The sequence below is a fragment of the Stigmatopora argus genome, chromosome 21, assembly GCF_051989625.1.
Source record: "Stigmatopora argus isolate UIUO_Sarg chromosome 21, RoL_Sarg_1.0, whole genome shotgun sequence".
Lineage (NCBI taxonomy): Eukaryota > Metazoa > Chordata > Actinopteri > Syngnathiformes > Syngnathidae > Stigmatopora > Stigmatopora argus.
Window position 1 is genome coordinate 11,163,935 of NC_135407.1, and position 21,791 is coordinate 11,185,725.

Consider the following 21,791-nt stretch of genomic DNA (forward strand, 5'->3'; position numbering starts at 1 on the left):
AGCTTTCGTGATTTTTACTAAAACTTTTAAGCAAATTTTTAAAAAAATCCCCAGGTTTGTTTAAATACCCCCAATGGTGCTGATTTTATCGTGTTAAAGCCAAACTGCCCAATAGAATTATAATCAGTGTATGATTACGATATCCCTACTACGGACATTCCAGAGTTAATATTCTACTATTGTTTTTCCAGTAATAGTTTGAGCTACAGACACCGGCTGCTAGTTTGGCTATTTAGCCACCCTAATAAGCATCTTTTCTAACCTGTTGTCGGGGTTTCTTCATCACCAACCCACTCTGCCTCTTCTTTCGCTTTCCTGGGCATTTTGTTTCGTAATCAGAAAGTTGGATAAAAAGTGTCGTATCTTAAACCGGCATTAAAGCCTGAATTGACATGCGGCCCTTCGGCGTGAAGATACTTCTTCTACGTTTTCTGCCTTTTTCTTCTTCGGCGGTTTTTACTGGGGTTAAAAAACAGGTTGATGGTGCTTGGTCGCCTCCAGTTTAATTTGTCCCCCAGGAAATTAACCATGAAATTAAACATGGATCGATCATTTTAATTTATGAGCATTTTAAAACGTACTTCTCAAAAGCCTCGCTAAATTACATCATTTAGAAAATATGTAATCACTTTACTTGCCGCAGAATGATCCTCACCTTTTATCAATTTCGCTTCATTTATTGTTTGAAATATAGGACAGACATATTTGACAAATCGGAAATAATTAGTATATTATGCAGTCATTACCATTGGAGTGCTCGCCTTTTTTGCTTTTGTAACGACCGGAAAATGCAGGTATGTCGAGTGCGTATTTTCCAATTTTCCAGAATAAACACCCTTGTTTTCGTCCTGACCATAGACTGTAAATACTAAGTAAAGAAGACACGCTGTATTGACGTCAATGACATGAAAGACGTTTGAGTGAAATTGGAATTTTAAAAACAGTCACGACATAGCTCTCGCACATTCTCCGCCATGCACTAAATTTAACTGATAGGCATTGCAATTTTCCCACAGTCCCTAAAGCCAGCATTACGCCTTCCAGTCAGAGGCGTGCTTGTGTTTGGACGGGCAAGGACACACAAGACCGGGAGACACTAGTGTAAGTCAGATGAAATTAAGATTTCTGACTTCTATTTACGATGATTTGTACGTGAATGCTGATAGCATGCGGTCAGTAAAAACTCTATGGATATTATAACATTTTGGCAGTTTACTTGGTTGTCGCGAATTTGACCGGGGCGTTTGTCTGTCAGGACAAGCTCGCTGCTAGTTAGCCTAGCATTTGACTGTCCCGGTAGTCTGCTAAAGCTATAATTTATATAAACAATTTATGACAGTTTAAAGCGACAACATAAAACATTCGATTCGCTTGCATTTGTTATTGCGCGTTAACGTAAGTATTGACGAATCATATTTTAAATAACGGCATTTATGTTATCACATAACGATGTCATCACATGTTCCAATGACAGCACATGTATTTTGTCACTTAGGACAATGTATAAAACTGTATAACAACAGTTTTACTTAGCATCTTTCTGATGTGATAGAACGATATTAATATATTGTAAATATTTTACTCTGGTAGGTATTTCCCAACAAAGTAGGACATGCCCTTCAAGCTACCAAAATAATCACATACCAGATTCTTGTGTTACTAGGGTTGTCCCGATACTGACTTTTTTCTCAACATATTTTGCCGATTCTGATCCAATGCCCATATTTATAAACCAGTGAAAAAAGGCAAGATATAATGTAACCAGTAAATTGATAAATGGTTTTGTTTGTATTAGTCAAGATATCCTTTGTTTTTGATAATATACGATGATCCTTTATTGTCATTAGTTTCTAATGCTTCCCTACTGTTCTGATTTTCAGCAGCCTAAAAACACAATAGTTTTGAAAACATATGCGACTCCTGGATCGGATCCGATCTTGTGACCAAATGTGATACTCTCCGATACTTCAAAAATAGCCATATTGGGCTTTGATACCAATACTGAGTATCACATCAGTATCTGTTACTTTCCAAGAGTTAAAATATAATCAAAGTATTTTGGACAAATTGCCCAATTTTCCTAACATTTAAAAGATGCTGCATGTAAAACAACTAGTTGTAGTTTGCTCCTGGCTGGCTAATTCAATTGTAGCTACCATTACTGGTTCTTATTATAAGCTTGTGGTCTGCTCCAAGTCATGTGTTAGTTGTATTTGAAATGGCAGTGCAATAGTGTATACAAATTTTAAGGGAAAAAAAAAAAAAAAAAACCTTTCCCACGATTTACGTCGTTGTCAGAACCTTTCACTTTGCATATGATTATTTGTAATGTACTGTATTTACCTCCCATACTGAATCAACGGTACGGTTTATATGCGCACAAATTAGACTTGACTTGCACGAAACTGCAATGTGACAAAGACGAAACGCCATAACGCAAGACAATGCTGCCGCTACGGTCATTTATTTCAAAATAGAGAAAAGATCAACAGATAAAACTAAACAAAATTTATTTTGATGTCTATGAATGAAATTCAAGAAAAAAATAAACCGTGTCTTGCATAAAACATGTAGAAACTTACTTCCATTGCTCGCTCAGGGCGCCGCCATCTTACTAGACTGCTACAAACACACTTCCTGGTTGTACTGCTCACGTGACTTCCTTTTTGAACTTGTCTACCCGCAGGCAACACCCTGTCGGAATGTGCGATCCAGCACATTCGATTCATACAGTATCTCATAAATACCACGTGCGATGATTTTTCTTAAGATTTTCCCTTCAAAGTAACACATTTGTACTCCCTATTAAAACCATCAACATGGAAATGAAAATTGTGAATCAGTGGGCGTCTTATACGAGAGTAATTGTAAAATGCAGCGATTTTCAGGCAATTTTGAGGCCATTTTTCACCTCCATATTCATGGTTTTAATAGGGAGTACAAATATGTTACTATGAAGGGAAAATCTTTAGAAAAATCATCGCACGTGGAATTTCTGAGAATGTATGAATCGAAAGGATCATCTGCTGGATTGCACATTCCGAAAGGGTGTTGCCTGGACGTTGGATGAATTAAAAAAGGAAGTCACAGGAGCAGTACAACTAGGTGTGTCCCTAGGGGTCTAGTTTTCACCAAGTCTCTGAGTGCAATAATAGCATGAGATACACATTACGCAGGTATCAAGGCTGATATTTTAATGATCGACCGCAAGACCTTCGATCAGCCTTAACTATTGGGATGTGCTGACATGGTAAACACTACAAACACATCTATCAAGGCTAATCGCGTCTGTCCAGTCAGAGCACGTTTAACTAGGGTAAGATGGCGGTGCCCAGAGCGAGCAATGCAAGGCACAAGTACCATATTTACTCGCATATAAGCCGACAGCGCATATAAGCCACACCCTTAAAATTGCCTTAAATTTTTTGAATTTAGGGAGTACAAATGTGTTACTTTGAAGGTAAAATCTTAAGAAAAATCACGTGGTATTTCTGAGATACTGTATGAATCAAAAGCACATTATTAGGGTCAATATCGTAAGAAAGTTAATATGCCTGTCTTTGTAAATGCAAAATATCAAATTATTCAATTCAACCCTCAATCTCAGAACTGTCAGGAGGACGTAATAATCATTCACTCACCGTGCTGGTTAATCATAAGTCAATTCATTTCATTGTTCCACTTATTTCTGTTATTCAGTTCATCTATCAGGAAATGAATACACTGGTACAAATATTGCAATCAAGCAATGCGCTCATTCTACAGCATGTGGCTTTGCAGACTCTCCGTGGGTGATGGTGACATACTGACTGGGGTTGCTTTGGCCCTTGTGGTGAATGGCTGTAAGCAGACGAGGCGTTGCCTTCTGGGTGGGTTGTGTCCGCATCCATGGAAGACGGCCACCCATCAACAAGCACATTGCAAGTCTTAGTAAGGTAATCTTGAGCATCTCTTTTAGTCTGGAAAAACGTGTATGATGAATTAAATTATTCATTAATTCATTTTCTGAACCACAAAAGGGTTGCAGGGGTGCTGGAACCTATCCCAGCTAACAATGTGCACAAGGCAGGGGAAACCCTGAATTAGTGGCCAGCCAATCGCAGGGCACAAAGAGATGGACAAACATTCGCGCCCACACTCATACCGAGGGGCAATTTAGAGTGTTCAACCAGCCTGCTCTGCATGTTTTTGGGATGTGGGAGGAAACTTGGGTAACTGGAGACAACCCACGCAAGACCGGGGAGAACATGCAAACTCTACACAGTGAGGACCCTCCTGGGTATCAAACCCTTGACCCCAGAACTGTGAGGCCGACGCGCTAACCACTCGGCCGCCGGGTAATGAATTAATTTTGTTATTTTCATATACATTATAGTACAGTGGTACCTAGACATACGAGTGCCCCGACATACGAGCAATCTGAGATACGAGTACAATTTCGGGCAAATATTTATCTTGAGATACGAGACAAATTTTGATGTACGAGCATACAGTGGACGTGAGAGGCTGCTCATAAGAAAATCATGGGCACTGTCTCTCTCTCCGCGCAACTCTCTCGTGTAATGTCTCTATGAGCACTGGGCGCAGCGCTGCATTTTTTTCAGTATTTTTTTTTCCTGTTAGCCCGTTAGCTCCCTTTGGCGGAGCGATCGCTAATACGAGACTACTTCTCATTGGCAAGCGGTCGTGTGTTATCCTATTGTGAGGACATTTGTGTGCATCATTTTGGGAATATTTTGAAGGAAAGGCAAAAGCAAACAACCCTCGATAGGTTGCGTCTGAAAGTCAGGGTGGAGGCAGGGCAAATAGAGCCAACCCGAGAGAAGAAAGGTATCAAAATTTAAAACAAAATTAGAATTAAGTTTAGTGTAAAGTTAGATTAAACTTATTTTTGAGTGTCTGCATTGTAATCCAAGTTCATTTAAATTTGTTTATTTTATGTTACGAGCGCGTTGCCGTGCAAAAAGTCTCTCCCCTCTCTCTTCCCTCTGCGAAATCTGTCTAATTTTAGTACAGTGGTACCTCGACACATGAGCAGCTCTACCTAGTTTACATGTGTGGGTTTTCTCCGGTTTCCTCCCACATTCCAAAGACATGCATTGTAGGCTGATTGAACACTCAAAATTGCACATAGGTACGAGCGTGAGTGGTTGTTCGTCTCCTCGTGCACTGCGGTTGGCGGGCCACCAATTCAGGGTGTCCCGCGCCTTGTGCCTGAAGTCAGGTGGGAGAGGCTCCAGCACCCCCCTCGTCCCTTGTGAGGATAAGCGGTTCAGAAAAGGAATGAATTATTTGTTCAGACGGACAACCATTCATGCTCACACTCATACCTAGGGGCAATTTAGAGTTTTCAACCAGCCTACCATGCATGTGTTAGGGATGGGTAAGGAAACTGGAGTACCCGGAGAAAACCCACCCATTCCCAGGCAGAACATTCAAACTCTTATTGTTAATATCTTTATCATACAATTAAGTGACAATAGGTACTTACTGTATTTACTCCCATATAAGCCGCTTTTGTGGGACAAAAAATGATGACTGAATCGAGGGTACGGCTTATATGCGCATAAAAAGACGCCATGAAATGATGACGTCACAACGCAATTGCATTGCATCATTAAAAGGTAAACAGATAAAACGCTAAACAAAATGTATTTTGACGTCTATGTATATTATTAAAGGAAAAAAATAAACCGTATCTTGCATAAAACATGAAAAAAACGCGCTTGTGCCAGTCACTACTCGCTCAGGGTGTCGCCATCTTACCGTAGTTAAAGGTGCTCTGACTGGCCAGATGCGAGTACACTTACTTGTGCCTGCTATTGCTCGCTCGGTGCGCCGCCATCTTACCGTAGATAACGTGCTCTGACCGTAGCGTTTACCATGTCAGCACATCACAACAGTTAAGGCTGACTTTGGTCATTATCACTCTTCTAGCATGGGTAGGGAGAGAAAAGAAAAATGGCAGAATAAAAGCCTACAGGTAAATTTAGCTAAATGGCAGCGTCTTGGTTTCAAATCAAGATTTAAATATTTCTACCGAGAAGGCAATTCAAAATTCCATAAGTGGGTCATTTAATGAAGCCCAGAGAATATTCTTTAACTTGTGTACTTGTCTTTTTCCCTTGACATCATCAAAAGACATTTAGATTTTGGTAAGAACCATGGCACCATTAAGTCGACAAGGTAAGTAAGTAGCAAAACCTTAAAATTGTAACCACATTGGACTGGAGACAATCCCAGTATAGGAGTAACGTGATCAAACATTTTCACCCTCATTAAGAGTCTCTACGGCAGTGCTTCTCAATTACTTTTCTGTTGCACTCTGTGTTTCTTTCTATCCCTGTAATACACTTTTCCATGATGTTTGTTCTTCGTCGGTACTGTACTCCCTGAGATGAACTCTGACAGTTAGCGTGACACTGCCATCCACAGAGTGAATGTGGAATTACACTTTATTCTAGTCCAACAAAAAGTATGTTTCTTAAATCACAAGCTCCCAGGTATCGTTGCATCCGAAACAGTTAGTTATAGTTTGCTCCTAGCTCCCCTTAGGTGGGGTGCACACTCCACTATTTGAGAAGCACTGCTCTATCTCATTTTGTACCAATTGTAGGTTTTTATGAATAGACATGGGAAGTCAAGAAAGCAACAGGGCATAATTGTCAAGTCAGGCAGCAACAACTAATCGATGAAATCGATGATTTTGTTGCCAACGAATTTGATGATCGTTTATTGTCGGCAACTATTTGCAGGTGTACTCAATGTACTCAAGTGCACAGGGGGAAATCAAGGAGTAGGTTGCAGTATGCACCCAAGTGTTGCTTCCAATCTCCCATTAAACATGTGCACACTAGATAGCAGTATGCACCTAATTGTTGCCTCTAATCTACCATTAATCATTTGTCCAGTAGGTGGAAGTATTCACCTAATTGTTTCTTCACATCTGCAATAAATCAAAATGTGAAGATGCTAAATTTCCTGTTTGAATAAATTTGTAAGACATCCGATTGGTGAGAATGACTGATCTGGTTTGGTTGGAATGAACTCCTGCATCCACTTTGTGGCTTTGTGTGGAATTGTTTGGAGATCTTTTCTATAGGGAAACATTGACATTATTTACACGGTGTGTTCGGATCAATTGTTTCACTATGGCGATCTGATGGGGAATGAGCCGAAAAGTCATCCAGTTCTTTCTTGGAGACAAGATGTAAATCACGCGACTGCCGAGCCTGTATGTTTTGAGGCGATCAATTTTCATGGAAATATGTGTGTCAATCAGTGTCAAAAAACTGAGGTCTTGCACCAATAACACTGAAGTATAGGAGCTTGCTATTGCTAAAATAAATCATTAGTCACTCTTACATGGGCCATCTCAGGAGAGGGATCTGCCCTAAACCCTGATTGCAAAAGTACAAAAAGATTTCTCTTTTTAGATAACAGAGATTTGACACTGGACTATAATTGCTAGGATTCTCTGGTTTATGTTAGGTGGTTTGGGGCAGGTTCGACTAACAACTTAAAAGCTACAAGTACAATTCTAAAGAATACTACTATTAATAGATTTAAAATCATTAAAATCTGGAAAAAAATAACATTGAAAACACCTCTTTCGTAATTTTGCCAACAATAGGATGCAGTTAGGAAGTTGTTGGCTTTTAGAAGTACTTCCATAAAACATGACAGGAAAGTAGTGTATATGGCTGAGTGTTCATATTATGCTAGGTTATCAATAAAAATGCAACCGTCAGCTCTTGTATTTTATCTCATTGTTTGAGTGGTTAAAATCTTCTGACAGAGAATATTAGCTCATTCTATCAAGAAACATTAATAGTATAGAACAGAAGAAGCGCATAGACATGCTAAATCTTTCCATGCTCAAATGCACAACAGTTTATACAGCATATTGAAGCATGTCAAGGACGTTTTAAATTGTGTTCATTTTATATTCAATATAAAAGGAGTGTGTGTCTTTCAGCCAGTTGTCTTGCAGTGGATCAACCCCACACATCCTCTCAGCAGTGCATCTTGGGCCCTGGCTCCCCCCAACAGCTTGAGATATGAGTCGGCCAAGCAAGTGATTCCGTCCCAACATTTACATCATGCCAACTGGTCGCAGAGGGTTGCTTACCATGAAGAGTACTGGGAGGACTCACTCGGCATGTGTGTGTTAGTGAGACCTAAGGAGCTAAGTGGTGAACACACCACAGTGGAGTTCCCGTTGTTTGCTCAGACTAAACTAGCAGAGCTACTTGCTCCAGGGAATCATAACTCTTCTGAACTTTCCTTCCTATTGACCACTGTTGATGGCAGCAGAGAGGATGACATCAGCATCAACAGCTTCAATAGAAACAACATACACTCAAATAGAAAGCATGGATGTTTTCGAAGCCTGTTTGAAGCAGAGCGCTGCCCAGCACCCTACATTTATGGCTCCCAGTTTTATTGTTTCCATTCCCCGGGAACAGAACTGATTGGCCATCGCCGACTGAACTCTAAGCAGGATATTGGACTTAAAAACCAAAAGATGATGAAGTCCCAACTACATCCCACCTCTCTGTGTAGCTACGAAGCAAGAACTATGGGGCCAGTCAGTGATGGAGACAGCGAAGAAGAGCAGAAATTGGCCTTGGCGTATGAAAGACTGAGGACTGAGGTATGTGTAGGCACCGTCTTGATTATTTACAGTAGACTTTAAATCACAAATGAAGTACTAAATCGAATTGCACGTTAGACTTTTTTGTTACAATCCTGTAATTGCTTTTAAAAAGAAAAACTATGGCTGTCTAATTAGATGGATTTTTACCAGCACTTTGCCAACCAATCACAGAGCTCAACCAGACAAACGACCAGTTTAAGAATATATACCTTCTCAGTTCAATTTAAAAATTGCAACAGATTCCAAAAAATGCATAAACAAGGCATTCAAAGATTGGGAAATTTGAGGAATACTGAGAAACATATTGAACATGTTATTTGGAACAGGTGAGTGCCATGATAGTGTATAAAAGAAGTATCTCCAAAAGGCTCCGTTGTTTACAACCCAGGATGGGTCAAAAAATGTTTCTCTATGTACAATTATAAGGAATTTAAGCATATCTCCAATTAAAATCCATTATATAAGGCAAATGTTTAGGGTGTCTTTAGGTTGATTGCTTAAAGAGACTGACTGTTTATAAATTAAACAAAAAATCATATTCTTTTTATGACGTGTAATAGTGGAGAAAAACTTAAGTGAATCCAGGAATGGATGCCCTTAGTGCGAGAAGACATTTTATCAACGGTAATATTTTTGTAAACGTGCGTACTTGTACTACAAGCACGTTCACTTGTACTACAAATGCGTGTACTAGAACTGCAAGCACGTGTACCTGCTTGTACTTGCACTACAGGCATGTACTTGTACTACAAACCAGTGTACTAGTACGACAGACAAGTGCTACAGATTGGCTGTTTAATGATATGCTTGATGATATTTAAAAAAAATACTATATATAGAGGATTTGACAAAAGCAAAGACCTTAAGGCTATATTTAACTGGAAGTTGAACAGCTGCGCTCCACTTCAGCACTGAATCTAGATCAAATTAATCAAATTATCTAATCAATGTGCGTCCTGCTAACCCCCGGCGGATCAGATAAAGCACCGAATACATATATTAAAATTGTAATTACCTACTGTTTTGCAGCTTCCGAATTTCTTCCGTAAGAACCATGACTACACCATGTACACCCATGATCTCGAATTTATTAACGGACTTCTCAATATCAAGACAAGGTATACTTCCATATTCATGTTTGAGACTACTTCATATGCTTAAACTTTTCATAAATTTTCTGACCACTGTAGAGGCCGTGTGATCTACCAGCTCACTCTTTTGCTGTGGCGCCTCATGTGTCTCTTCTACTTCGCTGATGCCCGACTGGAGGTGCTTAAACTGACCAAGCACATGGAAGACAGGACCATTAAGGCTCGATGGAGGCTTAATGGTCTTCCCTTCATCACTCTGATGCTACGCTTCTACCGCAAAGACAAATCACACCTGTACAGGTAAACATCCATGTATTCATTGCATGTATTTTCCATAGGTTTCATGTCCCTTGTGTTAATGTTTATTTATTTTTAATTAAATTTACAGTGGTACCTCGACATACGAGTACCCCGACATACAAGCAATTTGAGATATGAGTAAAATTTTGAGCAGATTTATCTTGAGGAACGAGACATTTTGATATACGAGCAGACAGCGGACGCGAGAGGCTGCTCATAAGAACATCATGGGCACTGTCTCTCTCCCCGCAACTCCCCCGTGTAATTGGATTGGATTGGATTGGATAACTTTATTCATCCCGTATTCGGGAAATTGTGTTGTTCCAGTGGCAAGAGGGTGAGGATGCAGGAATAGGAAAGGCATTTTAGACATAAATAGATAGGTAATAAGTAGGTCAAGAAATAAATACATGAATAAATATATAATTAAATAAGCGTGTTGCTTAGCACATATATACATACATACATACACATAAATGTACATGCATGCATACGGTAGGTCTTAACACACAGCCATTTTTTTGTTAAAGAGCCTGACAGCTGATGGGAGGAAGGATCTGCGGAAGCGCTCCTTCCTGCAATGAGGGTGCCGCAGTCTATTGCTAAAGGAGCTTCGGAGGGACTCCACAGACTCATGCAGGGGGTGGGAGGTGCTGTCCATGATGGACATCATCCTGGTCAGCATCCTCCGCTCTCCCACTTCCTCCACAGAGTCCAGAGGACAGCCCAGAACAGAGCTGGCCCTCCTGACAAGCTTATTCAGCCTGTTCCTGTCCCTCTCCGTGCTCCCGCATCCCCAACAAAGCACTGCATAAAACACTGTAGAGGCCACCACAGTGTCGTAGAAAGTCCTCAGCAGTGTCCTGCACACTCCAAAGGACCGTAGACTCCTCAGTAGGTAGAGGCGGCTCTGGCCCCTTTTGTACAGGGCGTCTGTGTTTGTGGACCAGTCTAGTTTGTTGTTGAGGTGAACACCCAGGTACTTAAAATTCTCCACGATTTCAATGTCTGTACCCTGGATGTTCACCTGAGTGGAGCACTGGGCGGAGCGTTGCATTTTTTCAGTGTTTTTTTTCTTCTTCCCGTTAGTCAGTACGAATGGCGTACTTCTCGTTGGCAAGTGGTCGTGCGTTGTGTCTATCATTTTGGGAATATTTTGAAGGGAATACAAACTCAAACAACCCTCAATATTGACTGAAAGTCAGTGTGGAGATGGGGCAAATAGAGCCAACCCGGCAGAAGAAAGGTATCAAAATGTCAAACAAAATTAGAATTAAGTTTAGTGTTAGGTTAGATTAAATTTATTTTTGAGTGTCTGTATCGTAATCCAAGTTCATTTGAATGTATTTGTTATTTTACGAGCGTGCTGCCGTGAAATAAGCCCCCTCTCTCTGTCTCTTTCTCTGTCCTTCGAAATCCGTATAATTTTAGTACCATTAAACATATTTTAGTAATATTAAACCACTAGTTATTTGTTACTTTGTTAATAGATGGCGAATTAGAACAAATAAAACATTTTTTCCAATCCAATATCCTGTTTCGGGTGTTTTTTCAGAGGGTTGGAACAAATTAATTTGTTTTTAGTTCATTTCTATGGGAAACGTACGTTTGAGTTACGAGAAAATCGACATACGAGCTCAGTCTCGGAACGCATTAAGCTTGTACGGCAACGCGCTCGTAACATGACATAAACAAATTTAAATGAACTTGGATTACGATGCAGACACACTCAAAAATAAATTTAATCTACCCTTACACTAAACTTAATTCTAATTTTGTTTTACATTTTTATACCTTTCTTCTTCCGGGTTGGCTCTGTTTGCCCCACCTCCACCCTGAATTTCAGATGCAACCTATCGATGGAAGTTTGCTTTTGTATTCCCTTCAAAATATTATGAAAATGCTCCGCCCAGTGCTCGCAGAGACATTACATAGAGGGAGTCACGACCAGAGACATTACATCAGGGAGTTGCGGGGAGAGAGACAGTGCCCATGATGTTCTTATGAGCAGCCGCTCGCGTCCGCTGTCTGCTCGTAGATCAAAATTTGTCTCGTATCTCAAGATAAATATTTGCCCGAAATTTTACTCGTATCTCAAATTTCTCGTATGTCGGGCCACTCGTATGTCGAAGTACCACTGTACCATGTTTTCTCTCGCATATAAGTCGTGTTTGTAACAAAAAAAAATGTTGACTGAATCAAGGGTACGGCTTATATGCGCACAAGACCTGCTATACTCTTTTTCATCAGTAGATTTCAGCAAAGTAACATTTACAATTTGTTGGTTATTTTCTGCTTTGCAGTAATTACTGGATGAATTTATATATATATACAGTTGTGGTCAAAAGTTTACATACACTTGTGAAGATCATAATGTCATGGCTCTTGAGTTTCCAGTTATTTCTACATCTCTGATTTTTTTCTGATAGTGATTGGAACAGATACTTCTTTGTCACAAAAAACATTTATGAAGTTTTGTTCTTATATGACTTTATTATGGGTTAACAGAAAAAGTGATCAAATCTGCTGGCTCAAAAATATACATACAGCAACACAAATTAGCAATTTTGGCGACTTAGAAAGTTGTGCCAGTGAAATGAGCTTCATAGTATGGCCTCTTAACTTCTTGCGAGTTATTATGAAGCGTGTTTTGCATAACCATGGGCTGAGAGGCTGCCTTGCAAGAAGGAAGCCCTTGCTCCAAAAGCGGCACCTTAAGGCTCGGCTGAAGTTTGCTGCTGATCACATGGACAAAGATAAGACCTTCTGGAGGAAAGTTCTGTGCTCAGACGAAACAAAAATCAAGCTATTTGGCCACAATGCCCAGCAATGTGTTTGGAGGAGAATAGGTGAGGCCTTTAACCCCAAGTACACCATGCCTACCGTCAAGCACGGTGGTGCTTGAATTATGCTGTGGGGCGGTTTGCTCCCAATGGAACTGGTGCTTTACAGAGAGTAAATTGGATAATGAAGAAGGAGGATTACCTTCAAATTCTTCAAGATAACCTAAAGTCATCCGCCCGAAGATTGGGTCTTGAGCGCAGTTGGGTGAGCCAGCAGATTTGATCACTTTTTCTGTTAACCCATAATAAAGTCATAAAAGAACCAAACTTCATGAATGTTTTTTTGTGACAAAGAAGTATTTGTTCCAATCACTCTATCAGAGAAAAATCAGAGTTGTAGAAATATCTGGAAACTCAAGAGAGCCATGACATTATGTTCTTCACAAGTGTATGTAAACTTTTGACCACAATTGTATGTATGTGTATGTAAATACTTTAAATACTGTACTCGCATTGAAAATAGTTCATTTCCGCTTGATATAAAGCCAAAAAATAGGTTAATGGGAGTTTTAGTCCAAGTCCTTCAAGGGGAGGCCTCTTTCAGCGAGGTACAGCTTCGCGTTCGGGATGAATGAGTTTATGAAAGCTTTTGTGATCCAGGCTTTCCGGTTGCTCATCCCGTATACAGGCAGCGAGGCTTTGTTCTAAATTGTATTAAGTTCATCTTGACTTCTTGTGGCTGTGTCTGGTCTACACCTCGATATTCAAGGAATTACTGTACTCTCCTGACTAAGTGTGGGATGGAAACGTGTCAGGTAACAAAACGACCTAAAAAAACACCATTGTCTGTCCTAAACAAATCAGTCAAAATATAGGCTTTGTTCTTGTTTTTAAAGCAAGATGATGATCAAACTTGTTGATTAAGGCTAGCTTTTCCATGAAGCCAGACAGTAGCATCTCCACGCATGCGATCCTGTGAAGCCTGGCATTTTCAGTTCAGATCTTCCAAAAACACTAGTTGCTGCCTGTTGCGGCTGGGGCCGGTCCGCGGGGCAGACCTCACTCGCCGGCCGATGCCACGGGCATGGGCCGCCGATCGCCAGCCGATGACGCCGGTGTGACTTCCGTCATTTTTTATCCCGTGTTCCGCTTGCGAGTATCTGTTGTAATATTGACATTTTTATATATTTTTAAAAAAAATCATTCATTCTTTTTTTAAACTGCTTTATTGATATAAAAAAATTAATGTACTGAAGCCAGGAACAAAGTGGTGAAGGATCACAGTATGCTTTATTCTGAACGAATGGAATCTTTTACAGGTCCTATGATGCTTTCTCCACGTTCTACATAGGAAATGATGGACTTATTCACTGTCATAAAGTTGAAAAGGTAAACAAATAGTTGTACGTAGCCTGATACTTTTAACACTAATTCTCATTGATGTTTGTACACACGTCAAACAAGACCTGTGTGATAAAACAATAATGGTAATTATCGTCAAATAATTTTTGTCAACAATAAATAACTTTCGATAAAGGTCGATAAATATGAACTGTAATTACACTACAAAAAACTGGGTTTCTGATGCAACGTGAACGCTAGTTCTAGATCAACATTCAGTAGATGATGAAAATGGTGAGAATCATTTAGCATGCTTAGCAATAGAGTGGCGCACACAGCATGAAAGCGGAAAAAAAATAATGCCTCTTAAATACGTGTACAAACACCAGCCTTAACGAAAATTTCCTTAATCCATTTTAACTCACTCTCCTCATTTGAGGACAGCGTGTAATTCTTTTCTTACTTGATATCAACAAGTTTCCCCATTTTATGCAAATGTTATGAAAACGTTGCAAAAATCTGCTTGCCAATGGCAGTTGATTATTTTATTTACTTCATATTGCATAGCCACTGGTTTGAAGGCACATTTATAAAAATAAAGATGCCTGTCAAAAGTTTTATTCATTAATTTTCATAGTGTAAAGTTGTGGGGTCAGGGCAGACACGGGCAAACTACGGCCCGCGGGCCATATACGTTGTCCAAATTATAGTAAAAATCAATGACCTCATTCATTTCCCTTTGCCATGCAATACCCTCGTTTCGCCGATAGATGTAGCACTAGTCTAGACCTTTGTTGGAGTGTAACTTGGAGAACAACAACACTGTTAAAAATAGCAACTTGCACATGTATGCGCAGCAGTACAGTAGCTTAATTAATATGCCGCTCATCACTCTCATCACTTTCAATTTAAAGACTGCTTTCTTTTGTTAAATTATAATGTGTTCTTAATGTCGAAAGTAAATTTGAAAATAATTTTTCACCTTCAATTGTGTCTTTTTTCTTACATTTCAATCCCCAGGTTTGATAAATTACATCGCATGTCCAAATGCTCCTGGCCCGGCCCCTCTGTCAAATTTTAGTATCCATTCTGGCCCGCAAGTCAAAAAGTTTGCCCACCCCTGGGTTAGGGTTAGGGGAGTTGTCTTCTCTTTATTGCAGAATGACAAAAACACTTTTTAAATCATCATATTTTAGCTTCTTTTTTTAGAGGTAACATAGTTACTTTCATAATTGAATATCAATGAATTTATTATTCACAGAAGTTTGAAGTTTCAAATTTGAAAGACAAAAAATGAGGTATTGTGATAATTATCGATACCGACTTTTATTTTATTTTTTTATCGTGATAACACTTTTTGTCATATCGCCCAGGCCTACATCACGTATCATAAAAGCAAAGTATACTTTCATTGCAACGGTCTGTGCAGGTCATGCCAGCTCAGCCTCCAGTTGTCACTAGAGTCACGTCCCTGCTTGCCAGCGCTTTAGTGGCTCTGGGGTTGCAGGAGAACCGACCCGCTCTCAATCTGCTGCCACTGCTCCTTTCCTCGCTGCGGCAGGTCCGAGACTGACGGCGGTTGGAAGAACGATTGCATTGCAATCATAGGAACTACCAACAAGATCACAAACTCTCATATTGTTGCTCCTGAATGTACAGGTTTTTGTCTGAATGAGAACAATGTGAGGTGTACAAAGTTTAGGTCTTGTTAGTCCTGTGAACATCTGAAATTCTACAAAATGCGGCTTGGATTTTTCTGCCAAATTATTTAAAGAAGATTAACTAGAAGGATCATGAGAGAATTGAATACATGAAAAAGTAAATACATAAAATCCTCCAAGAAAATCAATTTTCATTGTCAACTTAGATGTTTAAAGCTTAAAAGCCTGTACATGTGCAATATGACCGCAATTAAGTAAATTAAATAGACTGAAAAAAGGTGTAAATATTTCAAATATACCTGCAATTAGCTTCACTATTCACTCCTCTGTAGTCAAAGATGTTGGTTCATTTTTAAAATACTTACACGATTTACTTAAGAGTGCACCACTAAATTTGCATTTATTTTTCTTGTGTTTTCTGCATGATCTTCCCCGTTGACCCAACTGTTGCAGGAATTGTCACTTTCATCCACTCGTGTCATGTTTGTCCTAAATAAAGTTCTCAATAATGACAACCAGAATAAGATTTGTAAACTTTATTTGCTTTAATGTACAAAGAAAAGATGAAAATCTGCTCAAATATGTGTTTTGCACGTTTTGGATCTTAATACGCTACAGTATGCAAAAGAAGGGAGTGCGACAAAAAAACCTCAGCTCAAAATTCAAATTTTCTGTCAGTCAATCACTGTCATGTCCAAATGATGCGTAAAACGATGAAGTTTTACCCTTTTTGAATCTGGTTATGCAAGGCCTGGCACTTCATTCTTTGAAATGAAGCGTGCTGTTAGAAAAGTCTTGCTATCGTCCAGTTTGATGAATAATGCCCTTTTTGAAAATTAGAAAAAGTTAAACATCATTGGATTGATATTTCACGTAACAATTTTAAGTTAAGTTGTGTCTACGTACAGATTCCAAACGTCTAGACCCGCCCGCCCATCCAGCCCAATACTGTCGCACTTTATTCTTTGCTTTTCATTGTGGGACCAAGAAAGTTGTGCGAAAACAAGTGTGCTGTTAGAAAAGTTTTGCTATCGTCCAGTTTGATGAAGAATGCCCTTTTTGAAAATTTGAAAAAATTAAACGTCATTGGATTTATATTTCACGTTACAATTTTAGATTAAGTTGTGTGTCTACATACAGATTCCAAACGTCTAGACCCGCCCACCCATCCACCCCAATCGAAAGTTTTTGCTAGTCTTAACTTAAATGGCTTAATAAATCATTTTCTTATATATTTTTCTCCTTTTTTGTGTTTCTCCCATATTTCATACAAAATTGGTGTAATTTTATAGTTTTTAAAGTTTTTTGGGGGTACTATTGCGGATCATAGGACCGTTGGAACAAATTACCGCGTTTCGATGTAAAATGCGTCTACTAAGTTATAAAACGACATTGGGAATGAATTAATTTCCTAAGATGTACCACCTTCTGTTGTTATATTATAACCACAATATTATGTTATTATAAATTAAGCCATAAGAACATTCATTTAGTTTTTGGTATTACCAGCAGAAAGAAACACCTTTCAAACCCATAATGAAGAATTGCTCTCCGTAGAATTAACATATTTTTTCGGCGTAGATTCCTGGGCGTGTCTAATACTTGAGTGACACAGTCTGGTGTAAGTTGAATGTCTTTTTTTTAAATTTGTTACACATTTTTTGGAACTAGAGCAATTTATATTCACAAAGGATTTATAGTTTGAAATAGTCTTTTCTAAAACAAGGACATTAGGGAGGGGGAATCATGAGGACTCATTCTGGTCCTTTCACATTCAACACTACATTTCATGTTCAGCTGATTAGAAGTTATCTGAAAATTCGATGGGTTTGGGGGAATCTCTTAGCATTGTACTCTGGATCTTCTTGCATGTGCATTTTTATGTCTCTCTTGACATTATACCAGCTATGCACAAAGCTTTTGTGTTATATTTAGATAAATATCCATATCAACATTTAAACAATGTGTGAAGAGTGTCAGATGAACCCTGCCTGTGCTATGCATCCCAAAGTCCTGAACTCAACTGCTCTCCATGTAGGCTGTTTGTAGTAGTGACTGTCTGGGCTCCAGCACTACGAGCAGCATGACAAACGGTGTCTGACATGGTGAAGTGGGGTCCCTCGCCCTGGGTCATCTAAGGAAGAAAATGTTCACCTAAATCAGTCAAACTACCTGTAATGAGTTACACAAACCAAGCAAAAATAGAAGCAAACACTTTGATCAGGGTGAGTGAACTCAAATATGGCACAAACTTCTACGTTCATTTTTATAACAGCACCTGTAGAGATCTTTCTCTCCCTCTGCTCAACCTGGCATATTGGTCATCATAGAGCCCCTGTTTGGCCTTTGTCAACTATACTTTTACCATAAATCTCATCTCCCTGTACTATTTTCTACTGTCGCCTGTGCTATCAGTATCCATATTTTCTTAGCTAAACTCTTCTCTTGGCTACACTTCTGCACTTCTTGGTTGGACAATCAGATCTCCCTATCCTCTTTTCCTCCTGAAGACAGCCTCTGTACTCCTACCTGTCTGCCCGATGACCTAAGCCAGAGATGGCCAATTCCGGTCCTCGAGAGCCCCTATCCGGTCTGTTTTCCATATCTCCCTCCACTAGCACACCTGAATCAAATAATCTGTATCGGTATCAAGATTCTGGACAGTTTGCTGATGAGTTGATCATTTGACTCAGGTGTGGTAGAGGCAGATATGGAAAACAGACCGGATAGGGGCTCTCGAGAACCGGAGTTGGCCACCCCTGACCTAAGCTGTTCCATTCTAGTCTTCTGGCTGACTCTTATGTCCACCCAATGCCAATCTCGCCTCTTCCTTGAAAGCCAAACCACATTATTCATTCTTGAGCCTTGTTATGTTATAAAAATTATCTTAAAGGTTTGAGCCAAGGGAAGTGCCATATCTTGAGAATCTCTGTTTCAACAGATGCTCAAGTTAAGACCCAACAGCATTCGATTTCAAACCAGCCATGTTCCTTGTAACTGAAACCCACCCACTTGTATTCAAATTAACGCCCACTTTGGGTGGAGGCAATGAAGGCTTTAAGAAATGGAGTCAGAACGAGAATCTCGCCTTTTCTCTAGCCAATAAAGAGAATTGGTCATGGAAGCTTCACTAATGTCTTCCCCATATTTTTGTTGACACTTATCTCACCAGATCTTTCACAACAAAGAAAAGAAAATCTAACAGCCTCCACCACTGTTTCCTCTGCTCTGTCTTAGTCATCTGTGCCATTAGTCATTTTACCCACCACTAGCCCATGTTAACTTGCAACACATCAACCTCATTTGAGCAGTTCTGTCTACACAAGATGAACTCTGTATACTTCTCCCGCCACTCTTCTAAGTCAAACTATGTTCGAGTTTATTCTGAAAATAATCCTTTTAGTAGTGGTGGACCGTCAGGGCCTGTAAATGCCTTCTTGGCTGGCCTAAAAAAATATCTGAATCACAGACTGATGCTAATTACATTGTGTCCATGTATATTTATTAAATAATTCCAAATTTTCTGTCAGGTTTCTTTCATTGCTTTTCCCATGGTTGTGCTCCTTACAGATGTGTTTTCATGTTTAAGCATTTAACCAATCACATTAAGGCCATTATTTTTTGCCAGAGTCAGAAATCTACCTGCAGGCCTTCACAATCAGTTCTGCAGGCCCTGTGGCATAAAATAAGTGTCAATAAAACTGTTGCTTTAACCAATCAAATTTCAAGTTGGCGACAACAAGGCCTTCTTGCAGGCATAGGGAAACGTCAGCGTTTCACACATTATGATTGACTAGTGATAGAATGTACTAGCCAGACCGAGCAAACTACCATAAAATAGTTATGTATTGAGGGTTGGATTGATATTGGTGTAGCACTACTGAAGGCCTAGGTGTGAAATGTACGGCCCGCCACTGCCTTTTAGCTATGTCCACCAACGTAATAGCCAGCTGCTGAGAATTTGATTGCGGCATAATAATTGAATTATGTGAATGTAATAAATTGCACTAACGAGAATTTAAAAAATAAATTGTTTCAGTTTTTGACATTGAAAGCACCTGTACTATCTATGTGCTCTGCAATAAAGCCCCTAAGAAAAGGGCCTCCAGACAATTATTGGGTTAGTAACACTTGTTCACAGGCAAACAACATTAAAATTCAAAACATACTAATTTGAATTTTCTTGACGACAGCGATTGATAGTGTTACATAACTCATTTGAAGTTGGCACAAGTTTTTATCCTTTCATTCTACAGATCTAGTGTGACAAGTGTGACAGGTGGTTCCACGAACAATGACAAGATCTAACAAAAGAAAAAATACTGAAAGCAAGAAACGTAGAATGGAGCTGTTTTATGTGAATGAAAATGATTTGGCACAACTATTTTGAATGGCTTTCTTCCACTGTTTGCTTTTTCAATTAAAAATTCAATTAATTAATTATTAATTTATTACTGTTATTAACACCTATTTTGTTCAATAGCGCCCAAGCCATTTCACGTATTGATCCCAAATCAACACAAGTGATGGGTGATTCCTCCGTTTATTGTATACCTTTTAGTTTTTCAATGAAAAACTCAATTTATTATTATTATTTTTTTTACTGTTATTAGTAACTAATTTGTTCAATAGCTCCCAGGCCATTTGGCGTAGTGACAGCAAATTAAAATAAGTGATGGGTGATTAATTACCTTCTATTTTTTGTACACCTTTTGGTTTGTCAATGACAAACTCCATTTATTAATTATTAATTTATAACTGTTATTAGCACCTAATTTCGTCAATAGATCGCAGGCCATTTGACATATTGACACCAAATCCAGACAAGTGATGGATGATTACTTCCTGTTTATAGCATGCCTTTTAGTTTTCGTTGACAAATTCCATATATATATATATATATATATATATATATATATATATATATATATATATATATATATATATATATATATATATATGTATATATATATATATATATATATATATATATATATATATATATATATATATATATATATATATATACAATAAGTGTTATTAGCACCTAATTTGTTCAATAGCTCCCAAGCCATTTGACCCATTGATCGCAAATCAACAGAAGTGATGGGATTACCTAGTGTTTATCGCACACCTTTTAGTTTTTAAGACAGCAGACACAATTAATTAATTATTTTTTTACCGTTATTATCACCTAATTTGGCATCATTATATTTTCTTGACACCACTATATAAAATGCATTTTTGTTTAAAGAGTGACGTTTATTGGTCAATTGGGCATCTCATCTAATTTTCTGAACCGCTTTATCCTCACTATGGTCGCGGGGGGTGCTGGAGCCTATTCCAGTTGACTTCGGGCCAGAGGAGGGGGAGACCCTGAATTAGTGGCCAGCCAATCGCAGGGCACAAGGATACAAACAACCATTTATGCTCAAAATCGTACCTTGGGGCAATTTAGAGTGTCCAGTCAGCCTAACATGCATGTCTTTGTAATATGGGAGGAAACCGGCGGTGTCTGGAAAATATTAAGAAATATATTTTTCTCGCAAAATAAATATATTTTAATTTAGGCTGCAGAAAATAAATATATTTAAATTTTTGCTGTGGAAAACAATAATTGCAAATTATTGCAATATGTTTCTAAATCCAGTTTTTTTTTTTTTTTTAATTTACAAAAAAAAATCGGGTGCTGGCTGCATCTCAGCGGCTGATAATGCAGTGGGGTGCTGGTTTTGCAGATGTTGCAGCAGGTTGTTGCATCCTGTCTTTGGCCGCTGTACCAATTCATTTTGTAACAATTCATTTTTTTCTCTTTTTTTGTTACAAATACAGCTTATACGCGAGAAAATACAGTAATAAGGATTAGAAGGTGTATGATTATTTCTCGGCTGCATTCATAGGAAGAACATTACGTGAATGTCATGTCAAGCTTTGTTTAAAATAACCAACGGGCTGT

The 21,791-nt window shown here is 38.9% G+C and overlaps 2 protein-coding genes across 4 annotated transcripts in view; one reads left to right on the forward strand and one right to left on the reverse strand.

Annotated features, from left to right (window-relative positions):
* The window catches only part of abcf1 (ATP-binding cassette, sub-family F (GCN20), member 1), a 41,363-nt gene extending 40,896 nt beyond the window's left edge, over positions 1-467 (reverse strand). The window contains exon 1 of the mRNA XM_077590065.1: positions 263-467. Coding sequence (XP_077446191.1) covers positions 263-323 — 61 coding nt within the window. The 5' untranslated portion in view covers positions 324-467. The remainder of the gene's footprint in view (positions 1-262) is intronic.
* A 14-nt stretch (positions 468-481) lies between these two features.
* On the forward strand, positions 482-16,359 carry c21h6orf136 (chromosome 21 C6orf136 homolog). Of its 3 annotated transcripts, none has more exons than XM_077590063.1 (8): positions 482-794; positions 1,017-1,172; positions 3,781-3,935; positions 7,979-8,656; positions 9,689-9,777; positions 9,850-10,050; positions 14,153-14,222; positions 15,604-16,359. In XM_077590063.1, the coding sequence occupies exons 3-8, from the start codon at positions 3,837-3,839 to the stop codon at positions 15,745-15,747; spliced, it is 1,281 nt and encodes a 426-aa protein (XP_077446189.1). In that variant the 5' UTR covers positions 482-794; positions 1,017-1,172; positions 3,781-3,836; the 3' UTR covers positions 15,748-16,359. The 3 variants fall into 3 exon arrangements, with proteins under 3 accessions (XP_077446189.1, XP_077446187.1, XP_077446188.1); XM_077590061.1 differs by having other exon boundaries at positions 483-794; positions 1,017-1,101; XM_077590062.1 differs by lacking the exon at positions 482-794 and having other exon boundaries at positions 944-1,101.
* Positions 16,360-21,791: the final 5,432 nt, after the last annotated feature.